At 42.8% G+C, this 10,293-nt stretch overlaps 1 protein-coding gene across 1 annotated transcript in view; it reads right to left on the bottom strand.

The window, feature by feature from the left end:
- Positions 1-792: 792 nt before the first annotated feature.
- The window catches only part of GPR176 (G protein-coupled receptor 176), a 113,590-nt gene continuing 104,089 nt past the window's right edge, over positions 793-10,293 (bottom strand). Inside the window, exons 2-3 of the mRNA XM_037835430.1 lie at positions 6,474-6,726; positions 793-2,017 (exon numbers count right to left, since the gene is read on the bottom strand). Of these exons, the coding sequence (XP_037691358.1) occupies positions 895-2,017; positions 6,474-6,726 (1,376 nt within the window). The 3' untranslated portion in view covers positions 793-894. The remainder of the gene's footprint in view (positions 2,018-6,473; positions 6,727-10,293) is intronic.

Raw genomic sequence — 10,293 nt, 5'->3', positions numbered from 1 at the left:
GAGATCACATGGGAAGAGAAAAGACTACAGGTGTCATTGCATTGCTCAATATTTCTCTAACTCCAAGCTTCTCTTTCATGTTTCAGAAAACAAAATTTAAGGGGGAAGAATACAGTGAAGGGCTTGCAGTGTTTCCCACACAACACCACCCCTGCCTAGAGGGTGGAGATGCGTCTTTCTGAGAATTGGTGGTGCTAGGGGAATCAGGATAATCAAGACAAAACATCTCCTTTACCCTGGGCACCTCACTTTCCATGTCTGTCAAACAAGGGTGGGACAGTCTGCACTTCCTGATGCCCAATGAGAGGGATGAAGGGCAGCATGGGAAACCCTCAGTCACATGATTGGACCTGCCAGAGAAGAGGTGTCATATCAATATAAAAAGCTCTAATGTTTTGTCATTTTAAGTCAATCAAACTGGCACTTTGTTAGTGGTCACACTGCTCATACTTATCCTGGGCTTCTCGTGGAGTGCCCCTGCTCCCTTTTGAGCTCGCAGGTGCTCTTCTCTCCGTGTGTTTGTTCTCTACAGGACCCAGGGAAATGAGGAGTCCCAGGAAAATGAACATGGAGCACCCACCACAAGAGGAACATGGACTTTACTAAGCATATGTATCATTGAGATAAATATATACATATACAATGAATATATATACGCCCTCAATAAAGAGGACATTTGATTTTATATATATATATATATATATATATATATATTTTTTTTTTTTTTTTTTTCCTTTCCTTTTCATTCAAAAGCATTTGACCCATACAGGAAGAAATTAACCTATACAAGGTTGCAGTGCCAATCCATGAGACCATACAAAATCACACGGCCAGAGTGAAAGAAGGGTAGGAATGTGGAAGCTCCCTGTTGTTTCCAGGAATTCACAATCCTTGCTAGGAATCCACCTTTGGAAAAATGCTCACTTTATTGTTTCTGCTCATCTTCCGCTCCACCCTACCTACCTTGGGCACCTTTGTCTGGATCAGCTCTTCCGGAGTATTACCCAAAGGGGGAAGCAGCCGCTTCTTGCTGTTTCGGGTTTCTGAGAGCCACTGAGGAGGCAACTCAAAAGGCCCAAAGCCAAACTGCAGGGAATACTTGTCAGAAACTGTCTCGGATTCCACAGAGGCTGCTGGTGCCACCTGGGCCATAGAGTCCACCGTGCCTGGGGGCGAGGCAAGGGGTCCAAGCTGTGGCCCCTTCTCCACCTCCAGGCAGCTGGTAGGTAGCTCCTCGGCCTGGAGATCAGCAGAGCCAACGTACTTGGCTTCACCCTCTTCCTCATCCTGTGTGGACTTAAAGATCTGCTGCTGCCCCATGTGGAACATCTCCAGGAGCTGGCTGCCTGAGCGCATGCTGGGCTCCAGGCTGGCATCGGCCACCCCACTCCCCATGCTGACCACATTACGCCGACTGTACCGGTGGTGCAGTTGCACCAAGGTCCCTACCAAGCACTTGCGGACAGATTTGTTCACAGTAAGAAAGAGAACAGGATTCGCCAGCAGAGAGACTTTGGGCAGCCAGATGGCAGTGAGCAGCAGGAAGACAGAAGTGTCAGGGACATGGAGCACAGTCTGGTAGACAACCAGCATGGTGTAGGGCACGCTGCATAAGATGAAGACCATCACCATGGAGAGCAGCGTGGCGTGCAGCTCGGCCTCCCGCTGGGAGGCATAGGGGATTGAGATGGTGTTCTGTGGCGTCCGGAGCGCGGCTATGATGACCTTCTTCTTCTGGCTGGCACTTAGGGCCCGTCGGATCAGTATCAAGAAGAGGAACACCACAGCCACCGGCACGATGACCGTGGTGATGTTATAGATCAGCACGTACACCAGGTGACCCAAGGAGTAGCTCCAGACTTCAGTGCAGGTGGACATGGCATAGATGTCGGCCACGTTGGTCACCGCAAACACAGGGACACTGGCCACCACTGCGTGGACCCAGATGTACATCACCAGTTCACGGGACTTGGCATCAGATATTTTTCTTTCCAGTGGATAGAGGACTGAGTAGTACCTGCAAAATACACAAACAAAATTAATTTCATAGAAGATGCGCTTTTAAATTAGGGGAACTTCTATTACCAAAAGGAGGAGGGGAGAGGGAAAGGTGTCAAGTTCTTTTATTCTGCCTAAGACAGAGGGAACCACTGGGGGAATTCTGCAAGTAATACCCTAAGTTTTGAGGACTTGGCTGCACAATTCGAAATGCATCACTAGACCGAAAAGGACTATTCCAAATGAGCCTAGAGACAAAGCTCCATGCTTCATGGTACCCTCGAGACTCCTTCTCCATCAGGAAAACAAGTCAGTAATTTCAATTCATAGCCAGCTTTATAATTATTGCCACCAGGATTACCTCCCACAGAGTGCCCTCAATACAAAGGAGGGCTCCATCTGCTATAAACACATCTATTTCTCAATTTCAGTTTCAATTTGTAAAAATTTTACATGGGCTATAGAAGCTTTAGGGCCATTTTCAAAGCCACTGGAAGAAAGAAATGTATCTATACACACATCCAAAGAAGAGTCAGGGTGTTCCCTATGCACTGGATATTATTAGCCTTTAAAGCTCAGGGCAGAGGAACCCAGCATGGGGGATGGACTCTAACAGGGTCATCCTACAAAGTCAATCTGGCTGACAAAAAACTAGGACGGCTCAATAGCCATTGTTCCAGTGATAATCACTCAGTAACGCTAAGGGCAATTAATAGGTTTTAAAATGCTTGCACAGTTAGATTTTGTTAAAATCAAATAAGACTCTTCTACCTTCCAAGCTTTAATTTGATTACTCTGTAAACCTAAACAGAATTCCAAGAGCACCTGGTTTCAATGTTAGCAAGGATTTGGGGGACCTGGGTAATTCTTCAGACCCTAGAGCCACATCTGTTATGAAAGGGTTGCACTAGCCATCGGAGGTTCTTAACATTAGCTGGACCCACGTCTCTTCATACTGGAGTTGGCCTTACAAACCTGTTAGCATTCATTCCCTCATGGGGCCAGGAGCAAGTATATAAGCATGCACACCGTCCTGGAACAAGTATTTCTGAGCACCATCTATGTGTCTGGTGCTATGCCTGACACTGGGGTATAAAGATGAAAAGGCACACAGGAAGCTCTCTAAACTCCAGGGGTAAAAAGAAATGCAAAAAATAATTTTAAATGAGATGACGACTCAGCTGGAGGTAGGTACAAAGTGGGTACGGGAAAAGGATCATCTAAAGCTACCTGGGAAAATATCAAAGAGAAGGTGGCACTGTGGCAAAGTTTGGCTGGGAGACAAGCCTGGGGAGAGCATTCCAGGCTGAGGGAGTTGTGCAAACACAACAGTGAGCATGGATAGTCAGGGATGAATGGGGCACGTTCAGGGACGGATACAGCATGGTCAGGTGTGTTCTAGATCTCCTTCTGGGAGGGAGAAACAAAGAGAAAGAAGTGTATAATTATGCATTCTCTCCAAAAATTTTTTTCTGCCTATAAACTTTTCTAATAACAACTGTATAAATACAATGAGATGATGGCGCCACTCCCACACACAAACAGATGACCAAGAGTCCACTGTCTCACACTTCCCTTTGCTCATCAACATGTAACACACTCAGGCTTCCATTAATTTCTGTTATGTATTGGGAAATAGATTGCAAAATAAGTATATATTGGCTCATTATAAATAATTTTTTGGTGTTTACATCTCTAGAAGATGAGGCAGGAAGTGTAGGTGGCCCCCCAAGGAACATACTGACTTGGTGTTAGGAAATAAATAGCTGAGAAAGAAATAAGAGACAGGCTACTGCAGGATTTCCTTTCCTTATTTTTCATGTGCACCATATTCACACTTGTGAGGAATCTGTATCTCTGAATAATAAAATAGGAATTCACCAGCCTTGTTTTTCTACTGAAAGGACCTGTTTAGATTTTTTATTCAATTATGAGAGAAATACAGTAGTTTCTCTGCTGGAAAGAAAATAAGGATCTCACTGTTTGCCTATGTTCTTGTCTGAGACCAATGATCCAGAAATAGCCCCACAGAGATTATCACATTGTTTCCAGGTATAACAGCAAACTGTCCAGAATAATGTGTTCTTAATCTTGTTGGTGCATATTCTTAAAAGACTTTTAGGATTCATAGCAGCATTATTCACAGCAGGCCAAAAGTGGAAACAACCCAAGTGTTCATCATCCAATAAATGGATAAACAAAATGTGGCACACATAGCATGTACAGTGGAATATCTGGGGTAATAAAAAAGGAACAAAGTATTGATAAATGCTACAACACGGATGAACCTCAAAAACATTATGCTAAGTGAAAGGAGCCAGTCACAGAAAAGCACATACTGTACGATTCCATCTATAGGAAATGTCCAAAAAAGGCAAACATACAGAAAGTAGATTAGTGGTTTCTATGGTTGGGGGTGGATGTGAAGTGAAGGAAATGGACACAAAGTTTCTTGTTAGGATGATAACATGTTCTAAAATTAGATTGTGGTAATGGCTGTACAACACTATAAATATACTAAAATTCATTGAATTGTACCCAAAATGAGCAAATTTTATTATATTTAAATTGTATCTCAATAAAGCTGTTTAAAAAAACTTTCAGGAAAGAAAAGTCTACAAGGTAAACTGGAAGACTTGAGATCTCATCAGAGCAGGTGGTTCAAGAGGCAGTGGGGAGGACGTCCCTCATGAACACAACTTGGTTCTACAGGAAATGGATTAGAGTGCCCACCAGACATAAACTTGAGGAAAGGGACTCTGACTTTTCACTGTTACATCACAGTGCCATCCAATGGCATACACGAGATGTTTAAAGACCCCTTGTTGAACAATGAAAGAGATATGCAGAGTCATCACTAGGCAGGCAAACTGGCATCTCACGGTCTACATTTAGCTTGCCAAAGTGATTTGGGTAGTCTGCATGATAGTTTTTAAAGGCAAATTAAATTGCCAACATTTAAAAACAATAAAATTCTGGATAAATGATTTCTCTTTCTGAAAAAAATTAGAAAGTCCTGCCCACTGAGGATCCAGACACCCACAGAGTGGGAACACGTACGCACTCTCTAGAGTGCCACCTGCCTCATCTGCCCAGGTGGCGACTGAGTTTCTAGCCCCTTCCGAAGGGCTGCAGTGATTTCTAGCAAGATATGATGGTAAACTGATTATAGGCATTAACATGTCCAAAGAAAAATGTGCCAATCAGAAGGGAAGCCTGGAGGAAGAGAGTAAATATTGGCACAGTCTATCCAAGCACAGCATGAATAACTCATTGAATCCTAACTGCTGAGGACCCCAGGGCCCAGGAAAGTTAAGCCATCTTTGCTCCAAACCACCCAGCTAGAAGGCAGTACAGATAGGTCTCACAGCCAAGCTTCTGGCTCCAGGGTCCCCTCTCTTAGCCACGAGGCCAACAACCGCCCCTGGTCTGCTGGGGGCTTTGTGTCACTGCAAACAACACTGGGCAGCTGATGAAATCAGGGATCCAAGACCGAGAAGCTGGGGTGACCCCACAGATCTGATTGTGCATCTTCTTTATGTTCTGCACTCAATACCCTCAGGTCACCAAAGTATTAACCATGTTTCAAATGGACAAGGAGTTTTAAAATACCAATTCATCTAAAATGTTAAATTTAAAATAGGGTAGGAAGTCAGAATAGCCAGCACTTTCCCTTCAGCAACTTTTCCTCTCTGTAAGTCTTGAAATCAAAAGTACTCATGGACACAAAATGCTTTTCAATTCTTGTTTGCTTGTTTAATTCTATTCTTTAAATGTATTATGGTCTAAACAGGGTTCACACATAAAAAGGGGAGGGGGAGGCAGGGAGCCAATGATTTCTGTGATCTTTACCATTTAACTTTGATAAATTGGATCAAATTATGTATGGCAGTAGCTAAGATACAAGATATTATTTCCAAGCAAACATCCTTTTAAAAAGAATGGGAAGAAGAAACAACCAGCCCAATGTGGGACCTTGGAAATAAAGCCTCCAGAGGAATTCTGGTGTTATCTGGTTCTGCCCAACCGGACTTGCCTTAGTCATTTGTTAAATAGCCACTGAATCGTTTCCTTGTTCTTTCAAAAATGCTTTTACCCTGCAGCAAAGAGCCCTAATTGCAGAGTTATCAACTCAGATGAGCAATCTGCTGCAAATTGCAAGACAAACCCCACCAATCCCAACCACACTGAAACTACGTCATGATCCGGGAGCTCTGCCCCAGCTTCCTCACGAGGTAATCCTCCTCCTGGGTCTTTTCTTACTGGTCCTCTGTTCTTTGGCTGCTGTTAAATCAACCTGTCCTTTTTGAAGCATCTGTTTCAGACCTTCGTTCTTTCTATTGACCATAAGCAGACTAAAGAGCCGTGTTTGGAACAGCGTCTATTCACCATCTGCGTCATAATGCTTGTTTTTCAATACACTTTAAAAATGAAAAAAAATTTTAAAAGCAAAGCCCCTAGTTGCCTGATCTTACCTGTCCAAAGCAATGGCAGGGAAGCTGAGGATAGTCACAGAACAGAAGACTTTGTGCAAAAATTTGACGCCCTTGCAGAAGAACACGGTGTAGATCCACCAGCAACAGTGAGGGCTGGTGCTGAGGATGATGTCGAAAGGCACACAGACCAGGCTGGCACAAATCCCCGAGCACGCCAGGTTTTTAATGAACCTGTTGGTGACAGATTTGAACACGGTTGTGCGGCAAGTTGACCATAACACCATGAAGTTTCCTGGCCGGATATGAAAAATAAATGAACAGATAAAGAAAGAAAGACAAAAAGAAAGAAAATACAGGTTACAAAAAAGATTTTTAAAACCACCTTTGAGAAAGGGGATCTCACTCCCTTCTTTCCCTGGCTTGCTGGGGCCTTCTTTCTCTTCTTGAAACGCATCAGGGTTGTTCCTGCCCCAATGCCTTTACACAAACTGTTTAAAATCGCCTTTTAAATACTTATAAATTATGATATTGTCAACTTAACATGAAATTGTTCAATCACTTGTGTTTACATTAAAGACTCCAGAAGAAGACTTAGGGGTGAGTTTTGTCATTAAATTCTAGGCATAATAGAACAATGATGATTACGATTCAACCTTATGTGAGTATAAACAATTGGCTCGGTATTACTCAATCTCAGAAAGTCTACTTTTATCAAGGTTGCTAATGACCTCCACCTCACCAAACTCTGCACTAGAAATATGATGCAGGCCATACATGTAATTTTAGATTTTCTAGTAGGCATGTTTTTTAAAAAGTAAAAAGAAATAGGTGAAATTTTAATAATACTTTTTATTTAACCCAATATAGTTGAAATATTATCATGTCAATATGGAATCATTACAAAAAGTTATTAATGAGCTATTTTTTTTGTACTAAGTCTTCAAAATCTGCATGTTTTATTTTACACCCACAGCACATCTCAAGCTGGAGTAGTCACATCTCAAGTGCTCAGTAGGCACAGCAGCTAAGGGCCATGTTACTGTACACTGCTGTTCTAGACCTTTCAGCAGCAGTGACACCATTGCCATTTCTCTTTGAGCACCCCCCTCTCCTGGCTTCCATGAGTCTCTAACCTGCTGACCTTCCTCCTATCCCATCCTCCTCCCGCTGCCCATGGTCTCCTTTACCAGGCTCTCCTCTATTGTCTCTCTACAGCCTCTCCCTGGGTCATGCTACCCATTCCCGTGACTTTCCATCATTATGCTGATCACGCTCACATTCATCTCCCAAACTAGATTCTCTCCCCTCAACTCGAGACTCCTGTATCCAGCGGGACTTCTGGTTCCCCACCCCTTCTAACCCTACTGCGTGCCTTACCATGGCTTTCGGGCCTGTATCATCCAGCACCAACCTGCCTGATCTCCCCCCTTTCCTTCTCTGGCTTGCCGGGGCCTTCTTTCTGTTCTTGGAACACATCAAGGTTGCTCCTGCCCCGGTGCCTTTGCACAAACGTTTCATACTACCTACCATGTTTTTCACGTCTAGTTCCTTTCAATCCAGGTCTTAGCTTAAATGCCGCCTTCTCAAAGAGGCCTTCTCTAACCATCTTTTTATTTTAAATACTCACTGCTCCCCAGTCTCATTATTCTCTATTACAGTAACCTGTGGCATCCTTCATAGCTCTTATCATAATTAATTTCTTTACTTCCTTTAATTACTTTACTTCTGTTTCATGAGTACAAAAGCCACATCGATATTGTTCACTGTTATAACCTCACTGCTTAGGTCAGTATCTAGCACAGAATGGGCATTTGACAAATATCTGTTGAATAAATGAATTTGTAAAATAAAGGGACCAACAGTAATTGAAAGTCCCTGAAGTCCCTGCAGTAAGATATGCCTTTCTGTAGTATGTATGTCATGAGAAGATACTCTAAGTTAGTAGTTCCCAAAATTCACTATGCATCAGAATAACTATCCAAGACTTTCTGAATCAGAGTGAACAGGGATGGCACTGGGATCTGCATTTATAAGAAGCACCACAGATACTCAGCCCAGGACCAAAATTTCAGAAACACAGCTTTTAGAAGTGGAGTCTACAGCCCCACCTGCAGAACCTAACAGGGCCCAAGTCTTCAGGTACACAGGGCATCCTACTCTCTTGATGGAGCTCTTACCTGGGAGAGAGCCAGGTTCATTCAGTAATTCAGTCAAAACCCAGGGGCACTGCTACTTCCGTGCACAAACTCAGAGAATGCCTTCTAGCAAACGGAGCTGAAGAAGAGCGGCCGGGCCAGGGAAGGGGAGCGCGGAGTTCGGGCTATGGCTGAGGTCAGGGAGCTGCCGCAGCATCTCAGATGCTGACACAATTTACTGTGAAGAGTCTCTTCAGACACAACATTCTAGGGCTCCCGAGTATCTGCCAGACAAGGTAGAAAACCCCAGTCCCCATGTTTAGGTATATGTGGCCCTGCGGCTTCCAGGGAATTCTCTACCCATTGTTCTTCACGTTCATCGGCTGACTCGGTGAGATTAAACCAGCAGTGTATCTATATATGCATATTTATTCCACATAAGAGTTGTTATGCTGACTCCACCACACTGCGCCTTCTCCGACTTTCTTGTTACCAAGGTGATAGGCTGACAGTAATGATTTATTTGAGCCTCCACCGATTCAGAGATTTTTCCCTGACCTTTTTCCACTGAAACACAGATTAGAGTCTGGCTGAAGCAGCTTTCCTCACTTACGTTCACATTCCGGACTTAAAATCTCATAACCGTCTGAAATCGAAGGAGCCCACCTGAGCCCACCATGAAGAGAGTGTACGTGACAGTATGTTCGGTTGTCAAAACTGGGGGTGTCTCCAGTCCATGGAGTGGCTTTCCATAACCACAGTCCTTCCTTGTTAGAAAGCAACACCCTCAGTCTTTTCTTTTTCTCTCCTACTGCTAATCTTCATAGTTGGATAGGTTATGCTGCACAGAATATGTTGAGAATCAGAATAAACAGGAAAATTTGTACAAAGGAGAGGGCCAGCTATGGGCCAGGGGTCTCTCATCCACACAGTAACTCCTCTTGGGGCTTAACTGAGACTAATTTCCATCATTACTCTCATGCCCAACTCTCCTTTCTCCTCCCTCCTTACTGTGTCAGGCATGTTTTTAATTGTTTTTGTGTGTGTATGTGTTTTTAATCAAACTTCAGCAGTGTATGTGCTGCTCACATACATTATAGTAATAATTTGAGGTCAGAATATTCCAGCTGTAGGACAGGATACCAGAGGAGTTATCTTCAGAAGTGTATTGGAGTATAATGAACATTTTGTTTGTATGTCTACACTTGTGAGTGAGAAAACTTTTTTCAATGAGTTAGTATTGAAAAAGGTAAGACTGCTATAATCATATTTTATCTGCATTTATTTATGAGACTCTAGTAAGCATTTGAAGTATAATTGCTTTTTCTATTATGACCCTAAACCTAAAGAAGATTGTGCTCTTCCTATTTCTAAACCACTGATTTCTCTTCTCACTTAAAACCAACTCATTTGGCTCTAAGGACCCGCATTGGAACAAAATACCTGGAGGGAAGTACCCACACCCAGTATCTGATTGGCCACACATAAAAGAAAATGATGTGTGTGTGTACATGTATATATAAATATATATAGACACACATGTACATTTATAAGTACACTCACAAATGCATACACACAAATATATAAACAAAACAAGATAATTATATATTTGATCACTTAATGTCATTAGCATTTCAGATTCATTTGGACTTTATAAGGTATACTAAGGATAACTCAGTATACATTTAAATAACTAGTTATTCAACCTCTAGTTAACTTTTTTC

The sequence above is a fragment of the Choloepus didactylus genome, chromosome 4, assembly GCF_015220235.1.
Source record: "Choloepus didactylus isolate mChoDid1 chromosome 4, mChoDid1.pri, whole genome shotgun sequence".
Lineage (NCBI taxonomy): Eukaryota > Metazoa > Chordata > Mammalia > Pilosa > Megalonychidae > Choloepus > Choloepus didactylus.
Note: the sequence above shows the minus strand (reverse complement) of the source record. Positions and strands in the feature narration are given on the sequence as shown.